At 36.2% G+C, this 23191-nt stretch overlaps 1 protein-coding gene across 5 annotated transcripts in view; it reads right to left on the reverse strand.

Moving 5' to 3' along the window:
* The window catches only part of FGF14 (fibroblast growth factor 14), a 622683-nt gene that overhangs the window by 110184 nt on the left and 489308 nt on the right, over window positions 1–23191 (reverse strand). For all 5 annotated transcript variants that reach the window (XM_082366182.1, XM_082366184.1, XM_082366185.1 and 2 more), the window contains 2 exons: window positions 20378–20488; window positions 14241–14344 (listed from right to left, as the gene is read on the reverse strand). In XM_082366182.1, the coding sequence (XP_082222308.1) occupies window positions 14241–14344; window positions 20378–20488 (215 nt within the window). The remainder of the gene's footprint in view (window positions 1–14240; window positions 14345–20377; window positions 20489–23191) is intronic.

Here is a 23191-nt window from a genome sequence, read left to right on the forward strand (position 1 = left end):
CAGCGTTTCCCTATTGTGCTCTGTGCTGCTCCCTTACAATTCTCTGGACAGCAGCTTGATCTAATAGGAGTTGTGTCTAATTTATTTCCAGGTGTGCACAGTTCATTACTAGTGCTGTCATGATACCTAAGACAAAAGTAAAAGATTAAAAAAAGGATACTAAAAATAAACTATATGGTCCAAGAAGAATGATATAAACATACATAAGCCAAAGTAGTGCCTTATTTCTCCTGTAAATATTATGATTATTTAAAAAATTTATCAGCATCTGGAGAATCAATAATGAAGGATATACAAGTAGAAATCTGTACAAAAACTAAGTATCTGACAAGCAACCTTATCAAGGATCTTAGCAAGAATGAAAATGGAAATGGACTGAAATATTATTATCTGGCAACCCCCTTCAAACTTGAAGGCAGTAGAGCTGAACCAAGGACATGTTCTTCCCTTTAATTTTTTTTCAGTATCTTTTACAAAGAAAACATTAATGTTTCATTCATCTTGGCAATCTGGATATCCAGAAATATCCTTGGTTGTTACACATAGATTAAATAGGATAAAACAATTATATACTTCTTCATTATGACAGAATTACAAATGCTAAATGGAAAATATACTGAAACCAACCTCACAGCTAAATATGGATGAAATGTTTTTCTCCTAATATATACATATCAGCACCTTGAATGCTAGCATTTTCCTTGCAATGGTGTTATTTCTTTCATACGAATATGAATAGGAATACGGTTAACTTTTCAACAGAAGATCACTGTTAGGAGACGCAGAAATATATCACAATTAAATAAAACATATTTTCAAAATCATCAATGTGATGACACACATTGTAATCATGTGTATCTTTCCAAGAAATTAAGTTTGTCTTTTCCAAATAAGGTGATAAAATGGCCCTCTTAAGAATATGACACAGAATACATATTACTGCAGGTTGAAATAAAAGTTTTACTAAAATCACGGCCAAAATGAAGTTATATTCTGTGTTTAAAAACTGTAAAACCCACAGAATGAATGAATTTAGTTTTCAAAGAAATAAATTTAAAAATCAGTAACAAGTTCCCCTTAGAATCATGCATAAACTGTTTATTTTTATTATATACTTATTATACTGTATTGACATTTAATCTAGTTTTAGGACATAAAAAGATGCCATGGAAATGTTATTTTATGGGATCTACTTTCATGGGATTGTTTCTAGGTCATTTCAGTGACAGCGTGAAAGCAATGTGACAGTAAGAGAAAGATAGTAATAACAGTTGTAGGCATGAGATAAAGAAACCCTGAGGGCTACCAATGAAGTGAACTGAGCTGTAAATCCTTAAAAAAATAAAAGAAGAGAAAAGGAAATATTTTTAACCCAAAGCTCCAGATTTTCTTTCCTACAAGCTTGTTGCTTTAATAATTGGAAAATGACCTCAGAAAGGTTATTTCATTTCTCTTTAAAACTCATTAAACTTTTTGAAACTTAGAAAACCGGTATATTTGCAGATGTCTTACAAGAATTGACACTGTGTGAGCACAAATCTGAAGAACCACGTACTTAAGTGGAATCTTTATTTGAGGTGAGGACCAGTATGTATATACACTGATGGATCAATATAAATGCCCTTCGCAGGTATCATAATTTTAGTCTTTTTAAAATTTTGAAGAGAGATCCTGGGACAGATAAGCAGGGAAGAGGAAGAACGCCCCCTTCTTTCCCTGCTAACCCAGGGCTTCCACACTGGGATCTCTCTGCGGCAGAACAAGTGTCAGAGAGAGAATGCTGCGGCTGGCACTGTGCCCACCAGACCAACCACACAGCTGGGGAAGCTCTGACTTGTTCGTGATGTGTCTGTGATGGGCATGGCGACGTCTGCTGACCTTACGTAATTAGTTGCCACCATTCTGCCAGAACATAATCACAATATCTGAAGATCAAAGAAAACAGGATTGAGTGTTCCATCTATTTCTTGGAAAGCGTTTCAAATGTCATCATCATGTTATAAAAAGTCATTCAGAATTCTCAGAGTCACCAAGAGGGCCCAAATGCTTCAATTAGTGCTGGTGGCATTGACAGCCCTCAGTCAGTCTTCTGAACTGGGTATTTTCTCCTCCCTTTATACACGTCCACCTACCAATCCCACTCTCTTGTCCACCTAAGAAATGAGTTGTAGAAGAAGAATCAAAAGAAGAACTCTTAGAAGAATTAAAAATAACTGGATTTGTGAATTATAAATTCTATACACTATCTGTAAAGATTGATTTTATGTTCATAGGACTTCACAATGAGTATTCAGAAAAATGCCTACAGGAGAACTAAGAGAAAACACCCACATTTACATATCAGAATAGTAATTTCTACGTGTGTACCCTTTTCATCGTGTAGGAAAAGAGTATGTGTTAGTAGTTTGTGGTTATAGAAGAGCTAGACACAAACACACACACACACACTACACAGCACCCCCCGTACAATAATTCTATTTTTCCCCTGTGGTAACACACTCAGGTATGATGCAGTAATCCCTCAAGATTATTGAGTTATCCTTGCAAAACTCACTCTGAAGTGGGATTAACAAGATTAGTTCATTAATACATAAAACTCTGGGGCTTTGCAGTCTCTACATTTCCAGGACTTGGGCATTATGTTTCTACATCTTTATCTTGCTGTTCTCACTGTTACGGCCTCAAATGTAAAAACCTCTCAAGTAACCGATAATGCATTTCTACCACTTTTTTTCCAGAGTAAAAAATTATTTTAAAGGACAAAATGCTTCTAGGTAGAACACTGACATCAATAGAAAATACAATTAAGTATTGAGCAGAATGGTTAAGGTAATTTTAACATGCCATTATTGGATCAATTAGTACACAGTAATTTGCCAGATATTCAGTGTTTCAGCAAACCCTTGGGCAAAGTCTCTTGTTAAGCAAATGACTGGAATATTAAATAATTGAAATGAAGTACTACAATGTACCACATTCCATAGTTTTCCCTGGTCACATTAGGAACATAATGTCTAATGAAGTTATTATTCATTAAAAATTTAAATAACATGGTATTTTAGTCCTGGTAGTTAATGGTTTAACAAGTCTGAGGAATTTCTAACTGGTCCCAAAGACTGACCATCAGGAATAAAATAAAATCAGGACTGGTTTTCAGGGCTCAGAGAACCAAAGTCTGAGACACAATCACATATTCCTGACATGGTTTCTTTTCCCTTTTTTTGGTTATTGTTATTGCATAAATGATGCATAAAAATTAATAAGAACTTTGCATTCAAATTCCTACAACGTGTTATTTGATTTTTTTAGGTAAACACAAGGGAACTACTGCCCAAGGCAATTCTTCTGTCTACCCATTTCAATGTACAAGCATTCTCACATAATGTAATTTTAAATTAAAAGCTCACTGCTATTCTCCTGGGTATACATTTGGCTTTGCTAAGTCTGTAAAAACAGTCTTGTAAAGGACTCAAACTGCATTAGAAAAATAGTTAACCCATTTATGGTACCTGTGGAACAATTTCTTAAAAATTTCCTCCTTTATATTAATATGATATTTCACATTAGAGTTTATTTCTCCATGGACATTAAGAGAATGCCTCTTACCTCGTCCCTAGGTAAAAGTTGTCTAGAGAACTTTTGAACAGTTTGAAAGTTGATTTTTTTCTGTTATTAATATTGCAAGAAACATAGAATTCTAATTGAAATTGGAATAAAACCAACGTAGGAGTTGGGTATATGGTAGGTAGGGTTATCTAAATTGCAAGTTCTTAATATAAAAAATTTTTTCCATTGCTTCTATTGATAACATTAATTGATGGTTACAGGATAGAAAGCAAAACGTTAAATGGCAATATTTAAATAATGAATAATGCAGTAGGTGCCATTATTTCTTCTGAAGTTACATAATTTTCTTTTACCATTTAACACAATAGCAAAAATAATATGAGTAATAAGTACTGATTGCAGAAGAGGTGCTAGCAAATGAATGTGCATCTTTGCATTGTGAGCATTTTACATGCCTCCTAATAAATACAGTTGTTTCCATACCACAATAAATATGCAGCTCTTAAGGGAAAATAATTTGCCATGACAAGGATCTGGATCTCTTATGCACTCCGCCTCAGGTTTAGAGAGTGGAAACAGTGTTATAAAGGGTTCAGAGTTGAGAGACAGATGAGTTAACTGGAGAAGTTAACACAAATGGGGAGTCAGTGAAGGTCAACCCCTTGTCATTATGCCCTTGTGAAGGGCATTCACAGCTAATTTCTCACGTGACATGGATACAAGCTCCTCCTCTCATGACGTAAACCAATATTCACCATTTGTCAGGCTAGTACCTTTCGGTACTATTTGTACCAGCATAAGAGTGAAGTAGAATAATGTTTCCTGTTTGTCCAAATAACTATTTCTGCTAAATAGTGCCCTGGATCCAGGATTAATAACCAAATAAAATTATCTCCATCTTGTCAGAGATGTAGCAATTCCAAAGCCTCACAAAAATATCTCGTTCCCATTCAGTCTCTTTCTCTACTGGGACAGCAAGTAACAACCAATTATGACGCTGTGGCATGGGTTGGGATGTACCTATTAACAAGTGACTCATCTCTTCATTTCACGTAGTTGTCAGATCTTAAAACCAATATCTAACTCTAAATAAAACTCTCAAGAGATCTACTATGTCCTTATTCAGAAGTACACTGTGTACCTTTCCACGAACTTGCAATCCTAATTGAATACATTACCTTAAGACAAACAGCCAACATTCAGCGAAACCCTAAGTAGCTCAGAGCACAAAACACCCTTCCATAATACAGAGAAATAATTCAAAGTTAAAATGTATGGAGTTCACATATATAAAAACTATATATGTGAACAATAGAGTTTTCACTATAGGAACAATTTTTCCAATTTTAGTAAATAATGTGAAGAAAAACAGCCAATTTGGTTTTTCAGTAATGGTAACTATAGTAGTTTCTCTGGAAAAAAAATGAGTCATATTTTTATGAATTATTTTCTAAATAATATTTCTTATTAATTCCCAGTAACTAAGAAATGGAATGTAAATTACTAAGAAATGGGCTGCGTTGAGGAAACTGAGAGAAACACCCAATTTCTGTTCAGAGCCCACCATGAACTCATGGTTCATGGGTTCTAAGAGTCCCTGGCAAGTAGCTTACATACAACCCCATTCCCAGAAATAGAAAGAATTCTCTAAAAGTAAAATACATAATCAGAAACAAACCCCTTCAACTTTACTTGGGTGGATGGTGTATACAATTTCAATAAGGAGGAGTTCCACATACACAAACAATTTTTTAAAGAATCACAATTTTCCCCCAGTTTTAGTAGTATTAATTACTGCTTTAATGTTAGAGCTGATTTGTCATTCACTATATGGTATATCGGCCTTCTTAGCATTTATGTATTTAGTTTTTTTTGCAAAAGTTTTTTCATGGTGTGGAGAATGAAAACAAAGAGATAGTTCATTCTCAAATATTATCTATTGATTTAGGACTCAATTTTTCAGGTAGTCTTTGAAATTCCTTACATATAAAAACTCCTTTCACCATCTACCATCCATCCTCTACAAATACAGGTTTTTAAAAAATTGAAACATTTAGATCTAACCTAAATTTTGTTACTATCTACAGTATTTTATAGTTTTCACCCTAGAGTAAAGTAGGATAAAATTGCAAAATGCAATGATATTTTTTCTTTGACACTACAAGTATATCATTTATGAACATATAGAAACAATGAAGTCCTGTCTCTAATTATCATTATTCATGCTCTTGCTTTAAATTGTTCAACTGGTAGCGACAATTTACTAGAAATCAGGGTTTACTTTTTTGCCTTGAGATTCTTTTTTAAGATGAGGACAGCATTACCACTCACCCATTAATGTAAATATGACCATGATATAGAGGCAGACATTGCATATCCGAGTTCTGCCTCTGTGAGTTTATCATGCCCTTTCAGGAAAGGAAATGTGTAAATAAGTGCTTTTCTGCAATTCTAACTCGAGAAATTAACAGACTCCTATCTTCTTTGCTGATGCTTAATGTTTTTTTGTGGGGAAAAAAGATAAGTGGCATGCATAATAAATAGCATGAACAAGGAAGGCATTCAAGGAATAGATTCATAAAATTTGCTGGTGAAACTGATTCCACCTTAACAATAAGCAATCAAGAACTACAGATTGAAGACTTCTTACGTATCCATCACTATCAAAGGAGTGATAGGAAATGTACAAACCTAATCATGGAATCACAGGTTCTGAGAAGAGAGGAGAAAAGACTCTTAGAATTCATCTAGTCAAGATGCCCTCTGAATGATTTCCTCATATCTATTGGACTTTAGAGGGTTTTGGTTGTTGGTTGGTTTGTTTTTAAATCGGGAATTTTTCACATATCTCTGAAGCTCCAGCACATACAGCACAATAGCTGTCAGTGGGAGGCATACAATAATACTGGTTGATTTGAATGAGCAAATAAATGAATTTATGATTATACACATCTCTACAGAGTGCTTGATTCTTCAGCCTATATTTAAGTGTTGAACAATTATACTGAGCAGAGCTGATCTTCTATATATTTCTTGCACACTCTTGTTATCAGACATATGTGTTTAATTTTTGTGAGGTGTAGGGGCTTTGGTATAGTTAAGAAATGTATATAATGGTGGGCCCACATGGGATCAACCCACCCTCTTCACAGGACCCGGAAAAGAAACTCCAAGCATCAGGAACCTGCTGATCGCCTAGGGCAGAAGGAGGCCTCCTTTGTTCCAGAAATGGGACTTGTGTGGGAAGGTCCTGCTTAGAGGAAAACAAAATTGTCTCCGAGGAAACAGAGGCTTAGGGAAAATACACAATTTATTAAATATAGATAAATTTATTTTATAAGTAATTTTTTAAAAAAAATCCTAAAAAGAGTTCACTTCTGAAGCAACCCAGCTTTGTTGTCATTGAAAACCTGCTCTGACAGGATGTCCTTGTTCTGAACCAGCCCTTCAGGTCAGCAGAGCGTGCTGGTCCCAGACTGATCATCTCAGGGAGAACCCCTGAGCTTTTTACATGGTGAAGACTAGTTTTCTTTCAAGTTTGCAAACCAGCTGTTACTAGTTGCAAATTCAATGTCTTTGTTTCTATTTCTCTTACTTCATTTTCTCAAGTCTCAGCAAAATTCCCGTCTTTCCCTATCTTATCTTGATGCTCAAGGACACATTTCTTGTCCTATTCTTTCCAGATTGAGCAGAGTGATCACGGCTGGGACTTTTCTCTGTGCAGCTCCTCAAAGCCCAGCTCATTTGATCAGTGGGAAAGCTGAGCACTGCTTATGGTCACGTCATTCTGCTTTTACTTCAAAGGGGCTTGAACTGGACCATGAATTTGTAAATAACAACAGTAACAATAATCATAAAGCAATGGTAAATATAAAATCATGTCATCTCAGAGTCACAGCTCCTGAGACAGTGATGCAGACCCTTGTTTATCAGGGGTACTCCTTCAGGGACATGTGTTAGAAATGCCTGGGACACATATTCAAAATTCTGATTTTGAGGCATATCGAACTCACTGAATGGGAACCTTTTAGGTTAATGTCCTGGGATCTGGATATTTACAATGCTATCTGAGTAAGTCTTACGTATAATGAGGATTGCGAATTACTGTAAGAATATCCAAAGGCCTGATACTTTGTTCCCATATTATTAGCATCATTTTCATAAAGGCACAAGTTATGAATTTACTCAGCTAGTCCTCTGCTCTACTACCTGGTGTCCAAAATTGCCTCTATCGATTCTGTATATTTAGAAATCAAGCAAAATATATTAGAAAGCTTTTTCAAGAAGTCATGATACTTAATAATGTTCTTTCTAATATCTAACTTCATCCACGCAGATGCTGTTGACCCCATTTCTTCACCTTTGTCCGACATTCAGCAGGAAAGGGAAAACAATCACTATCTATCACAGAACAATTCTTTCTCCATCTGCAAACCATTCTTAAGACAGCCCTTAGATGTGGTTCTTCCAGGATACATGAGCCATCATCCAGCAGGGGGATTATAACCCACCTGGATATCCTGGTTCCAAAACTGAATGCAGCACCTTCCTCCACCCAGGCTCCCTCCTCCTTCTGGGTTTTGTTTTCTTCAAGGGAAGCATCACAGCTCACCAGGTTCTGAGTTAATCACACCAGAGTGAGCTGTGATTCTGTCACCTCCCCTACCCGGACAGCTGCAGAGTTCTTCCCATAACTCCCCAAGAAACACTTTCAAATATCTCTCAGCCTTTCCAGTCCCTTAATTCCGGGGTTGCCAACACCAGTGTCTCTAGGCCCAGAAACAAAGTTAACATGTGCGTAGAAACAAAGTTACTGTGTATATAGTGTCTTCCCTTAGAAATGAACTTATTTACAAAACAGAAGTAGAGTCACATATGTAGAAAACAAACTTATGGTTACCGGGGATAAAGTGGGGGGAGGGATAAATTGGGAGATTGGGATTGACATATACGCACTATTATATATAAAATAGATAACTAATAAGGACGTATTGTATAGCACAGGGAACTCTACTCAGTACTCTATAATGGCCTTTATGGGAAAAGAATCTAAAAAAAAGAGTGGATATATGTATATGTATAACTGATTCACTTTGCTGTACACCTGAAACTAATACAACACTGTAAATCAAATATACTCCAATAAAAGTTAAAAAAAAAAAGGAGTAGTTGTCATTGTGGCCAAACTGTAGACTGGAGAGTACTTGCCCAACCTAAAGGCATTCAGATCACAGTGTGTGTGTATGTGTGTGTGTGCATGCACACACACACACACACACAGTCTGTCCAAACAAAACACATGTTTGCAGTTTGCAATTTCTATTTAATTCACTCTTTTTTCTTTCTTTTTCTTTTATTCCCCCATTCCCCTACCTTCTTGCCCCTGGCAACTACAGTTCAAGTCTCTGCTTCTATGTATTTGACTTGTTTAGATTCCATGAGTAAGATCATGCAGCATTTTTCTTTATGTGTCTGGCTTATTTTACTTAGTATAATGCCCTCCAGGTTCATCCATGCTGTTGAAAATGGCAGGTTTCTTTCTTTCTTTAGGGTGATAACATTCCATTGAATACACTCAGCATCCCTCACCTGGACTACTGCAATGGTTTTCACACTGCCACTCACCTCTTTCCACTCATTCTTACAGGTATAATCCTTTGGAAGTTAAATATGGCTATAATACTAACCAGGCATAGCTACCATTCTGGAAGGGCAAATAGGTGAAAGTGGTTATGGGGATAGAAAAGAAAAAATATTTTAGGTGTGATTAGAAACTCTAGACTGTGCTTCTAGAAGGAGGATTTTGTTTTCTCCACCCCATAGTGGGAGGCTGGAGCCAGGAGTCAGGTGGATTCCAGGAATGTGATGGAGGGAGTGAAGGTATGACCTGCCCTCTCTCCCCTCCTTGTGATGTATCTTCCCCATTTTCTTCCCTTGGCCGTTTCCTTTTCTCATCCTCCCTTCATTCTCTTTCTTTTCTCCCCCTTTTCCCCAATGCTGCCTAATGCATCTTCCTACTGCTGATTTATTATCTCCTTCTCTTTTCACTTCTCTTTTTTTTCTCTCTTCTTCCTATTAGTATCTTCTCCATCTCAACCTCAATTCCTTCCTCCAAATTCCATAAAATGGCACTGGAACTTGGATAGCCTGAACGTCTATTTATTTATTTTTATTGCCTACTATCAACCTAACAATAGAAGAATAGGATGTTTCATATTTTCCTTTTGTCCAAAGACGACTTAAAATTAGTTATATGTAGTCTACCATTTGCTTTTGTTTCTAAATTGTTTTTTCCTTCTGGTAAGTGACCTTAAGTAGAATGACAGCATTCTTGCCTTTGTCATAATCAATCATATTCTGTGCCTCAGTATTCAGGGTCATAGGAACTACATGAACGCTGGAGATAAATTAACTGAAGCACTATACTTGCTTTCTTATTACTAGAAATTATCTGAGCCAAAATACCAAGAAAGGATAATAGCCATTTTGAGCCTGGATGATATATCCATCTGAGTCATAATGTGGAAGAGACCATAGGAAAATTTGATAAAAAAAGAAATATATATTCAGCATGGTAAGTAAACCTTTAGAATAGGTGTAAATTTTAAAACTATTATTTAACATTTCGTACAAAGAAATAGAAACACTCTGACCAGAACTGTAATCATGTAAATAAATGTGTGTGTAATTTAGGCACAATGTGTAATTCCACTGAAACACACACAAATCAGACACACACAAATGATATATATATATATACACATACACACACACAACACACATACATATATACATTCTCAAAAGGTGTTAGATATTGTTTGTGCGGAAAAACATGCATATAGAGTCATAGATTCTTAGAATAACAAAGACATTAACAATCATCTCAAATTTAATACACTTTTTAAGATAAAGAAATTGACCCATTCAGAGAGATGAAGAATGAAAGATGAAAAATGGAAGGGGCACCTCTGTGTAACCAGATGAATGGAAACCTGCTCAGTTAGAGTTTTGCCTCCCGGCTCCCAGGGGTCACATCAAAGAACAAAAGGCTGGTCCCCAGGATGAGCCGTCATCAGAGGCTACTGAGGCCCTTGGCTCACCTGCAATGGATAGTGATGGCCAGAGACAGTCACTGTAGCTCAGATTACATGATTAACCTCATGTACTGCCTGGTACCTAAAGGAAAACAGAACACTGGGAGGCACAGCTAGGGTACCCCACCAGCACTGGGATAAATAGTGAGCAGTTTCCTGAGGATGGATGTCCAGAGATGCTATTCAGAGTCAAGACGGATATCAGGGATGAGCAAAGAACTCACACATCACTCCATGGGCACAGAAATACAAGTGCACTACAAATAGTTGATAGTTGGTCAACATGCATTTTTCCTAAATATCATTTTAAACTAATTCTTTAAAAAAGTATTTCCTTGTCAGTTTCTGTTCCGTGACCATGCAGCTTGCATTCTATCTTCAAGCAAACTGTTTGTATCTAACATCAAATCTCTTGAGAGGCATCTTCAAGAAACATATTACAATCGTTATGACCACAAAAGAAATGACTCTTGTCATGTTGAAGAAGAGATTCCACAGGGAACAAGTGCCTTCAGCATCGGAAATGTGATTATTTACATCTCAGTCAAGATACCTTCTTTCATCCCCCTGAGGTGGAATTATCTGACAAATTAAATATCTTTATTTGGATGGCAAGGGATTATGAGAGTTACTTCCTGAAATACAAATAGAGGAATATACACTCCAAGTCAGACCCCTAGTGTGACTTTCATTTAATGGAACTCACTTTGAATGATCTGAGGATTTTATTGCCTATGTTCTAAATTTATAGATCCTCAATAAATGCGGTCTCATATCAGACACTAGTCTAATTTGATCTTTTTAAAGTGGGCATAAGCTTAGAACAGATTCCTTCGTTTCTCGGACTTCAATCTTCATTAACTTTTTTCTGTAAATCTTAGCTTGAGCGGAGTTTTCCGTTTCAAAAAGTTATTCAACTTAGTTCAAAACTTCTTAGTTGGGTTAACCATGTCGGCTTTAAAAATTTAAGCTCAAACGTTACATGTGATACATTTTAAGAATATTAAGCACCCAGTATATAATATCAACCTTTCCTCCGCTATCATTTTCTACGATTTTTTAATTTGAGAATCTCCAAAGGAAACATTATGTTTCAAATGATCCTTCTTAATAATTGAAATTAAGTTTCTTCCCTAGGTAACAATTCTCTAAAGATTTTTATTACCTCATCTTGTGTTTATAACTTCTTCTTAGAATGGGTGCCAGACCATATTATGAAAACTGTTTGGCACATGAAAGCAGTACAGTGAAACAGTTAAAAATGTAAGCTAATGAGTCAGACTAATAAGGCTCAAATCCTGTCTTCTCTGTCTACTCCCTGGGTGACCGCACAGATTCTTAAGCTCTCTGTTCATCAGTATTATCATTTTAACAATATTTGCTTAATTGGTTGGGAGAATTAAATGGGCTAAGACTGTAATGCACTTAGCGCTAGGCAGAGTACACTAGATACATATTAACCATTATTATTATTACATTTTATAGTAATTGTTATATTGTGTTGTTCTAGATTATTATTTTAGTAGGCTCTCAGAAACTAATTATGGAATAAAGGACTGAATGTGGGAAAACATTCTTTTTTCCTGAAATATTTGCAGTTCAAATTTCATTACCTTGAAATAAACGAGCACTTTAACCGTAGAATATTAGTAAAAACTGGAAATCACATTCAATTTTTATCTAAATCCTTTTCCTACAAGATGCTGAGCATGGTAAGGGCCTGGCCTGGGCAGGGGACGTTTTAGGGTAAGGCTGGGTGAATAGAGCACTCCTTACCAGGTCCTGGGTTCAGGACCAAAGAGTCAAAAATGAGAAGAGGAGAAAACCAAGACCTGCAAATCAGAGAATCAAGACACCAAAAGGGAGGCACAGAAGCCAAGTACCTGGAGAATCTGGAAGGTGAGAGTAGAAAACAGTGGGTCAGATAAAAAGCTTGATGGTGTTCCTGGGACTAATCCTAGGGCATGTGCTGCCCACAGATATGAGTTTTGGGTGGAAAGGCCGTATTTAAGGTGCCGAGGACTGGACTGGGCAGTTAGCTCTGTCCTCACTCTATTCTTGCTGCACCACTTAGACTGCACTGGACACAACCAGCACTTGGATTTTCAGCTAAGACACATATGATGATATTCTCTACCTTTTAAAAAAACGGCATACGCGTGCAACTTCATCACAAGAAAACAGAAAGCATCTCAGAAGCAAAAAGATCAAACAAACATTTACATTTCCCCTGACATCAATGCATATACCTGAGCAGGACAACATGATAAAATCATCAGCAGAAACAGAACTAGAAGCTATGGCAGAAACTGCATCTAATAATTTTTAGGCATCTCAGAGATAACTTGCAGGTAAAAGAAACAAAAATAACAGAACAAATGTCAAATCAATGAAACTGACTTTTATCTGAAATAAGGTATCTCTAGAAAATGATCTTTATCTGAATCGAATTTTTCCTAAAGGAGAGATAGGGAATTCTAGCTTCCCCTTGCTCCCAATATGTTGAATATTCATCTTGTGAAACAGAATGCAATTTGCATAATGTAGGGCCCAGGTCTGTGTGCAGGAACACCCTTCAGGGAAGGCGGAGGAACGTTCCAAAGGACAAGAGCATTTCCCAGCTCACCACGAAGGGAATCTGCAGCTCATATTTCATCTTCTTTGACAGGATTTCCCGGATTTGCTGAAGAAAATATACCACATTGCACGGGAGGCCCCAGAGAATGCTTCTTCTCTGCTTAAGTTTTAGGTGTGTGCGTGTATGTAAAATGTATGTATGTTTACATGTGGTTTTTTTGATGATGATATTTAACAACAACAGAGTTTTAAAGGATTTATACTAAGATGACATGCAAACCCAAATAAGAGAATTTTCTTTGAGGCTCCATGATTTTATCCACTTTTGCTCAAGGGATAGTGGAAAGAAGTATTTTCACCTAAGTCTCTATTGCTTGGACTTGTGACAGATATGAATTCCAACTGCATTATAATATATGGATACAGTATATCTGGATATGAATTATTTGTAAACAGTAAATATTCCAGAAGAGGCTAGAAGGTGCCCAGCTACTAGTACACATTAACACAAAACCGAGACTTGCTTAAATTTAAATGCAATATCCATTTTGATTTTAGAATTATTTTCCCAATAAAGCATTTACTCAATCTGAATTCTCATTTTTAAAAGAACTACTCTCTCCTAAATTTACTTTTTTAGAATTCACATTTATAAATAATCTTTTACAAGAAACTCCCTAAGACAAGCACAATTCTAAACAGTAGAAAAAGATTATATTAATATCAATGCTTTCAAAATTGCTCAATTTTCTATGAACTGGGCCATATAAAAATATGCAAATGCACAATTTTAAGAGGTGATATAACTCTTCCACTTGATACACTGATATTATCAAACATTGATGACTAATGAATTAATAGCTCCTACAGCATTGCAGTAAAGGTCAAATACTATAGCAAAAATGAGAGTCATGAGACAGAACTGTCTCACTTTTGTGGTTGATGCTATCGCTATTTTGCAGACATTGAATGAATGGCCAATATCTTGGGCATGCTACTTACTGATGGGTAGAGGTAACCTTCTCCATTCATGGCTATATACAACCCTGTTTTCACTCCCTGGATGGCCACGACACGCAGCCCCACTGGTATGAGGTTGAACAGTGCTGTTAAGAGAAAGACAGTCTGTCACCAAAGGGCAGGAAGAAGCAAAGCATCCCCATCCCTTTTCTCTGTTTCACTTGTTCTATTTGAGAAACATTATGCTTGTTACAACCTTCTGAGAAGTTCCAATTCATTAACTTTTAATTTCTCTATTTAAGAAGCTTCTGTTACAAGTAAAATTTGCACTTGAGCTCCAATTTATAGATCTTATCAGTCTCCCTATAGCATTCTGAAGGACTGATGGCATAATAAACAGAATCAAGCCTGTAAGTGAGATTCTAGAATCAAGCCTGTAATCGTGATTATAGTATCACTGTCTCTGACACCGTTTGATAGCAAAAGAAATAAGCTACAAAGATTCTGAAAGAGCAGAATTTTAAGAGCCCAAGTTGAGTGTTTATTCTGGTCTCTTAAGCAGAAGGTTTGCTTCATCACTGTAATGTAGGACAGGCAAGAAGTTTAAAAGGTAATTCCAAAACTAAATTACTCTTGCAGAACCAACATGATATGCCAGCAGAGCCCAGAAATGATGTGCACCTGCCAATGTGCTAAATTTAGAAAGAACTAATTAAACTGAATGGCATGCAAATTTCATAGATAATTTTCTTTATTAATATTTCATAAGACTATGAGTGAAAACTAAAACAAAGAGGGAAAAGTATTCAATTTTACCCACTTAAGAGATAAAAACTCATGTTTCCATGTTCTGTTTCTTCTCTTATTGACAAAAATGTATTTTTACGTATATTTCACATTGTGCAGACAGCAATGTTATCACTGATTTTTTTTTAAAAAAGTCTTAACATCCTTAATAATGCATTTCCATGCCATGGTTACCTGTGTCTGTGTAGTGGGTATTCTAACACTATTCTTGGTGATAACTGCTGGATGATCTTGGAGATTTTATCAGAGACACATCTATAAGATAACTGTTAATTATGGGAGGTTATCTGCTCCCATTCAAGTTCTTAATTCAAGTCTAATTCTAAGTAATAGAACCAGGCCAGAAGAGGCAATGAAAACACTAAAATGTCGAAGTAAATGTACAAGTAAAATATCTTAGGTTAAGGCTCTCACCTTTATTCCACAAAAGATACATAGCTTGAAAAATGTGGGCAATTTTGACTTAAATCGATAGGTTTACTCAGTGCATAATTTTAAATGGACTTTCTAAATTGTGTTCTATTTAATTCCAAGGCACATGTTTTCTCTGAATAGGGTAGGGGAAAATTATACCCTCTCTTCCAATTATTACATATTACTGATCTTGAGATCTCAAGATGTCTGTGCTACTCAGATGATGAAAGGAAAATGGCAGGCCATGGCCCTAGAAAATTATCCTGCAAGAACACTCAGGGGCGTATATGGTTAGGTGGATATTAGCTTTCATGATGCAAACTAACACTGGATTGTCTTCTGTTGGATTCTAGGAGCTTATGATATCCTTATGGAGGAATAAGGCTTATGTTTGCTTATTTCTATTATTTAATATTAAACGTGAGTGTGGATTTATTGAGTATTTGTGTCATGGTAACTCTTAGTATTCCTTCTTCATAGGAGAAAGCCATTGGCCATTTTCACTGTCTTCTATAATATCTGAACTGTCCCATCTCCCTTATATTTTGAAAGGATGGGCATCATAGGGTAATTCCTGATTTATGTGCAAAAGTTTTTTTTGAAAACCATAATTGTACATCTGTCCATGCAAACTATTCTATCCTAACCTATTCAAACTTAATTATTCTAACCTTCATACATATCTAATGGTATTTGTAGGTGCCATATAATTGATATAGGCCAGATGGAATAATCCTAGAAGGTAAGTGCATCATGAACTCACTAAAATAATACAGTATGGGAAAGAGTAAAATTATAGAAGATAGTCTAAAATGACTGTACTAAAAGAAAACTGTGCCCCTCCCCAGGATTTTGGTTGTGACCTGAATAATAATTATAATAATAGTTATTACAATTTACAGGATGAAAACAGAAAGTGAATCCATAGAACCACCGTAATGTGGAAACCTATTCAGAGCTGACCATGACTGAACCATGGCGCTAATCAAAACCACAGATACCCACATTAAATGAAACATCTTTACGTTTTTTCACTCTTCTTGTATATAACATAATTATAAAGCAATGTCACAAGACCTAGGGGAGTAAGAATAATGAAGATGTCCATGCTACTTTGTTCATTCTGTGGAACACTCTAGTCTCCATATAATAGTGAATTTCATTCAACCCTGGCTGCACTTTAAAACTAGCTGTATTCGTAAAATAGGATGGCCATGCCCAACTCCAGACCAATGGAATTAAATCAGTCTCTGGGAGTGGGTTTAGGGCATCATGATTTTTTTTAAAAAAACTTTCCTCAAATGACCCTGACCTACAGCCAAGGTGAGAACCACCTTCCTAAGGCCTGTCCGGGAGTGGGCACTGTGAATGACCCGCCATTTTTAAACAGCAAGTTATCAGGTTGGGAACTTCTAAGGTGAGAGGGATTGGTTTGTGTGAGGCTTTGATCTTGCAATAGTTATTGCATATGGGTATTTCTATAGTCCTCTTCTGCTTGCAGTATCTGGTAATGGGGACAAAGAAGTTTAAGAGCACAGGAAAACCCCCGGGGCATCCCCAGAAGCAAATTGGGGAAGAAAACCACTCCCTAATCAAACACCATAGTCATGGTAATGCTGACCTTTAGCAGATAGAAGGGAAACTCTAAGAATTTTAAAGAAACACACCCCGGAAAATGAGTGTAGTGATGAAGTAACCCAGGTGCCCACTACCTTTTGTGAAAGATCTTTCCAGGGCACGTGCAAGCCTAGGTAAGCAGGTGAGTTGCTCCAGTACCTCTCTATTAGGACCAATTATCCATCATCAACCATTTTCTTGCCCAGATAGTTCTAGATCTCAGGCCGTTAAGCCTGGGAGGACATTAGTATCAGGTTCGCCAGCAGGCCTTTCTCCTTTCCAACACATTTAAATTTTTTGACAAAGGAAGCTGAGCAGGGTGGTTCTGACTTTACCTAGTTTTACGTAATCTCATATTCAGTAGCGGGCTATTTATTGAGCTCAAATCATGAAAATTTGAAGATTCAAGCCTCAGTTTTGTCATTTGATGACTTCTGGGATGGCATCAGGGTGACGTGTAGGTTATTTCTCTTTATTTTTCCTACCTACAGATGACTAATCCTTGTTTTGCATTCAGAGAAATATAAAACAACGGAATGTGTTTGTGAATTATTACATCATAGCCTTCCTCAAGCAAAAAGGGCAGTGCTCTAATGAGGACCTGTCTGTCTGTCAGCATCTCTGATGCTCACCCCCATTTCTAAAGAACACTTTTCAAGGCTAACGATTTCCCTAGGAGTAGAAGACTACTGTGATAAACCAGAGAAAAGAAAATATCTTAAAATTCATCCTAAAAACCTGTGTTTTCCAATTAAGATGGTGATAGTACACAAAAGTAGAGTTAATTAGTAATTCCCGTTGCTTTTATAAAGCTGCTACAATCTGCCAAGTTTTATTAAATTTTACAGTCATACAATTTTATAACCTTTTGAGAAGGAAACATTTATCTCAGACTGTCTTATTCTGTTCTGCTTTGTCTTTGCAAATGCTGAAATGGTAAAGAAACTAACCTAACTGGCTTAAAGGGCACATAAAATGCAATGGTAACTTGTAAGAAAAGAAACCGTGGGCCAGATCTTTGCATAGCAATCGAAGTCCCTCTAGTGAGGTCACTCTGATTTGGTTCTGATTTTCTTGTCCACTGGGGCTCCTGTTCCTGCTTGGTTCCCAGAACTGTTCCTCACCAGTATCTAAGGGGATTAGAAAGGATTTCACGAGCCGCCCAGAGATTCTTGTTCCTCGGGTGCAGTTACACAGTAGGAGGAAAGAAGCCGCATACAGTCAGCAACAGAAGGTCTAGTATCTTCTACTATCTCAGCTTTCCAGTCTACTGTTTAATATTATGCAGATAACCAGATATAATCACGTGTGTGTATAATGTCTACATCTGTACTTTCACAATTTAGGAAATACTGTGCTGCTTACTCAGTTGTGAAGCAATATGCTTTTAAAAGACAGTGTCTACTTGACACTTTTTAACTCCATATTGAGTCCATCATGAAAAATAACCAATTTGTTTGGCATTACAAAAACAAAAGGAGAAGGGAGGGAAAAAACTCATAAACCATTTGTTTGAAGGAAATTATTTTTCCGGGAAGTCCAACTAAGCAGCATTTTCATACGGCTATAGTATATTTCCTTTCTTGAAAACTTTTGTCAAAATGGATGGCATCAACCTCTAGTCTGATAAATCAGAGTGTCATAGCTCTTATCATAACCATAGTTATGGAAAACTTGTTCTCGTGCTCTACTAGACTCTGGCCGAAGAAAATCAGAGAACACTGAAGACGTCAGAACTTAGGAATCTCTAAAGTCCATGACCCCCATGACTGTAAGATGTAAGAAAAAGAGAATGCGTTTTGTCAAAGAATGGGTAAGGAGTTAAAAGTGGGGAAGGGAAAATGAGCAGATATATATGTATTAACATGAATCAGAAGAAACTGACATCTTTTGTAGGTCAAAGATGGTCAAGTGCTGATGATTTGAAAAGTTCAACCTAATATCAAAATCCCAAAAAGTAAACAATGTTTGACATCAGTCTTATGAATAAAAATGTCTTCTCTTTCTTCCCTGTGCCTGAATTGCTTTACCTTCTCTTTTTCTAAATCAAAAGAGGAAATAAAGTGAACAAAAATCAATGAACAAATATGATAGGGAAAAATTTAAAGTACAAAAGGATGACATAATATAAACAAAGAGAGGAAAAGATTAAACATTGAATAGGAGGAGAATGTAGATAAACACAGAAAATATTTAAAATTGAAAGAAAAATAAAAAATGAAGCGATGTCCAAAGTCTAAAATATAAACACAATGGCTGGGAAAATATTGATATTTCACTTAGCAACACCAAATGCAAAAATAGTCTATATCATTAGCTGCTCTCAGAATCAGTGCTTCTCAACAGTTGATTACTAGATTTTAAAACAGGAAGAATCTATAATTTGGTTATATGTATTCAAAGCCTCCTTCTTTCCATAGAATGATGTTCTGTATATGAAGGATAAATGATAAATCAATGAAAAGATTCATATCTACTACTAATATGTGATTAAATATTTCTAATAAAATCAATTTTTGCTTTTCACTAATTCTCCCGAGCAATAAAAAGTGTGTCTATTTTAGAACTGATGTGCTAAACTAAAGGGAATCAGAGGCCAGTATGAACAGAAAATGGGAAAGGAAAACACAATTGAACAAGAGGGGCAGGCACCAGAATAAAAATACAAAGAAAAGTTACATATAAAGAAATAGTAAAATGAAGACAGACATTAAAACAAGGGAAAGTGGGTGGCTTTTTAAATAAAAAAAATTAAAAGCACAGACCCAATTTTATCAAATAAACAATTTGTACAATGCATTTAAAAGCACACAGCCTTCATGTTCTCTCTATAAAGAAAGATATTATCTTTTCTTGTTGAACACAAAGAATTTGAAAAATAATATTTCTATTATTTGAAACATAACATTTCTATTATTTGAAACAACTAATCCTTGTAGCTCTTGAATTTCCAGTTATCATTAAGAAGCTACAGGCCTAATAAAGATAAAACTTCCAAAGTAAACATGTAATCAACTTTCACCTGAACGTGTCAGTGTAGTTACTTGACTTTGATGATAATGAGATTAAAGTAACAATAATGCTGGATATGACAATTGTTTGGAAAAAAAAAACTGAAAAGATTAACTAATACGTCTCTTAAAATGACAGGTTTCTTTTGTGGCTCTATGAATATTTCCATCCATGTGGTCCAAGTAAAATTGTCAATGGCACTCTATTGTGTAACATTTGTAAAAATGAATGAACATAACCCAATATTTGCAAGTGTATTTTTAAGTCATTTAAGTAGCAGCATATCTTCTACCAATTGTGTTCACTGGTGGCCTGAGGTTGTCACTTACTAGAATTAGTGCTGTCATCCTTGGTTCCATCGAGAGCTCCATCGGGGTGCATTTGCAAGTAGTAGCCTTGCCTGCAATATAACCTGGTCACTATACCCTTGAGCTGGGGATCTGAAAGGCAAACATAGTGGTCATAAGCCTCACAATGTGTCACAATTGAATTTCTTTTTTCTTTTCTGTTTCTTTTCTTTCTTTTTCAGAAGTAAGAGGGTATTTTATGGACATAGCACCTTTTATTTTATGTTTCCCAGATGCCTCTGTATTTCTCAAACCTGGAAGATGCTAATCACAGAAGGTGAAGAAACTGCAGTCGTCAGCTGAAGCTAATAGGTCATTTTATGAAACTGATATGTGTGTATTTACATGGTTGTTTAGGTAACGATTAAACTGCTTAATCTGTTAGTTTAGTTATTAGTTAAGTCCTAAACTAACTAGCTTAATAGTTTAAACTAATACCATTCAGGATGGCAGGACAAGAGTTTTGCAAACTTCTGGCTTTAAGAAACCTTGTTAAAGGCTTCTTAAACATTTGCATGTGTCTTTTCAAAGGCCATCCTCATCTCATGACTAGATTTGATGGGGGACATCAGAATTCCCGCAATGGCAACTGGCATCTCTCCACCACCCCTGGATAGGACATGCAAATGCGATCATGCTGTCAAAACAGGAGGATATTACAGAATGATGAAACAAAGCATCTTGTAATCAATCATAAAATGATGGACTTGCAAACAGCTGAACACACACAAAAAAAACCACATGCAAAAACAAACATAAAAAGCTATTCAAAACAGAATATCCTCAGCCTTATGTTTAGTTCTCGAGAAATTAGAAAGTGAGAGCATCTGTTTCTATGTATATCTGAATTTGAAAAATGACCCCATGGTACACAGATTTTCTTCAAAGATACTATGATATTGAAGAAAACCTGAAAAATAATACATGAAAATCACAGCATTCATGTGATCAAGCATGTTAGAATACAGGTGTTTTTGGAAGAGTAGGATTTTGAAAAGAAACATCTACGTGATTATTAGGATTGTGTCATGTATGTTCCTTACTCTGTAGTATATAATTTTAAAAATCACATAATTCTAAGATGTGCATTAGTGAAAAAAATTACTCTTGTGCCTTAATCTGCCCGTCATCCAATAAGACTTGGCTGGGCTACTGACCCTTTAAGCACTGAGGACTTTTCCTAGTTTTGCTGCATCATATTTCTGCTTGTCACTGAAAACAGGTAGCACAGAAAAGGAAGGGAACAAAGGCGCAGACAAGGGTAGGGATTCTTAGTTGCCATGAAAACATATAGAGCATTTTAGAGATTGACAGTTTTTCTGCAAAACCTTTATGTTCTGGATCACTTATTTTTAGTAATCCTATATCATAGCAACTATATCTTCTGCACTTGAATTACGTACATCAGGCAAGGCAGTGAGAAGACCCATAACCCCCGCAAGTCCCTTCACACGTACACAGCGAGAGCCCTTCTCCTTTGTTTTTCGTATTAACAAAAAGATAAGAGAGAACAAACACTGGAGAGGATGCAGAGAAAAGGGGACCTTTGTGCACTGTTGGTGGGAATGTAAAATAGGTGCAGTCCCAGTGGAAAACAGGATGGAGGTTCCTCAAAAAATGAAAAATAGAAATATGACCCATTTGCTCCTGGAATCTCACTTCTGGGTATACATGCAAAGGAAATGAAATCAGGATCTCAAAGAGATATCTGCACCCCCATGTTCACTGAGGCATTATTCACAGTGGCCAAAGCATGGAAACAACCTAAGTGTCCATCAATAGATGAATGGATAAAAAAAATATGTGGTGTAGATACACAATGGAATATTATTCAGCCATAAAAGAAAAGGAAATCCTGCCATTTGTGACAACAGAAGTGAACCTGAAGGACATTAGGTTAAGGGCCTAATTTGTCATCACACCTCATGTCTGATAAGAAAGGACAAGTAAAACATGAAATTGTATTTTTGAGTTCTTATTTAAAGACAAGAAAAACCAAATTGATATCTATTTACATAGTTTCACATTATTTGTTTGTTTGTTTTAGAAACCGTAATAACATCGACCGCGTTCTTCTCAGGGGCCAGGATTGACTCATTGAATTTTCACCACAACTTACTTAATAGGAAGCCCATTTTGATGATGAGAAAGTGAAGACAAACAATGAATTAATTTGACAAAGAGCATATGACTAATAAGTGCAAAGCTGGGGTTGACATGATCCTTCCCACTTAACTACTAAATTATGTGGCCTGTAAAAACCGAACAATTGAATTAAACCATCTTAAAAACTTAAAATAAAATACAAACTCATTTGTTTTCTTAAACTAGGTTCTCGAAGATTATCTCTAGCTGTGTCTAACCCCTAACCCTGCATACTCGGAGCTGAATCTATAATATAAAGCAATAACATAAAGTTAGAAATGACCAAATTTCTTGAAAATCTCTTCTAAGATCTGCCCTACTTTGCCATTGGCTACATTTCCAATAAATCTCTACCCACAAAACCCTCACCAAAATTATAAATTTAATACTGTATACGTTTAAATTCCTACAGTATCATTTTCACTTTAATTCCCCCATCTCCACCAACTTCAGCCAAAAGTCAACTCCTGACTTGACACTGAGGTTAACAGTGTCAACCCCCTAAGATCAACACCATGCCATGCTTGCCTTTTTTATTCCACCTAATGGGTTGCCCAATTCCTACAGATGCTGTCTTCAAAATCTCCTTCACTCTTTTCCCTTTTTCTATGTTCACGGCCAGCAGCAGTTCAGCCCCCAGTGGCCTATCCT

The sequence above is a fragment of the Balaenoptera borealis genome (assembly GCF_965194805.1).
Source record: "Balaenoptera borealis genome assembly, chromosome: 18".
Taxonomy (NCBI): Eukaryota; Metazoa; Chordata; class Mammalia; order Artiodactyla; family Balaenopteridae; genus Balaenoptera; species Balaenoptera borealis.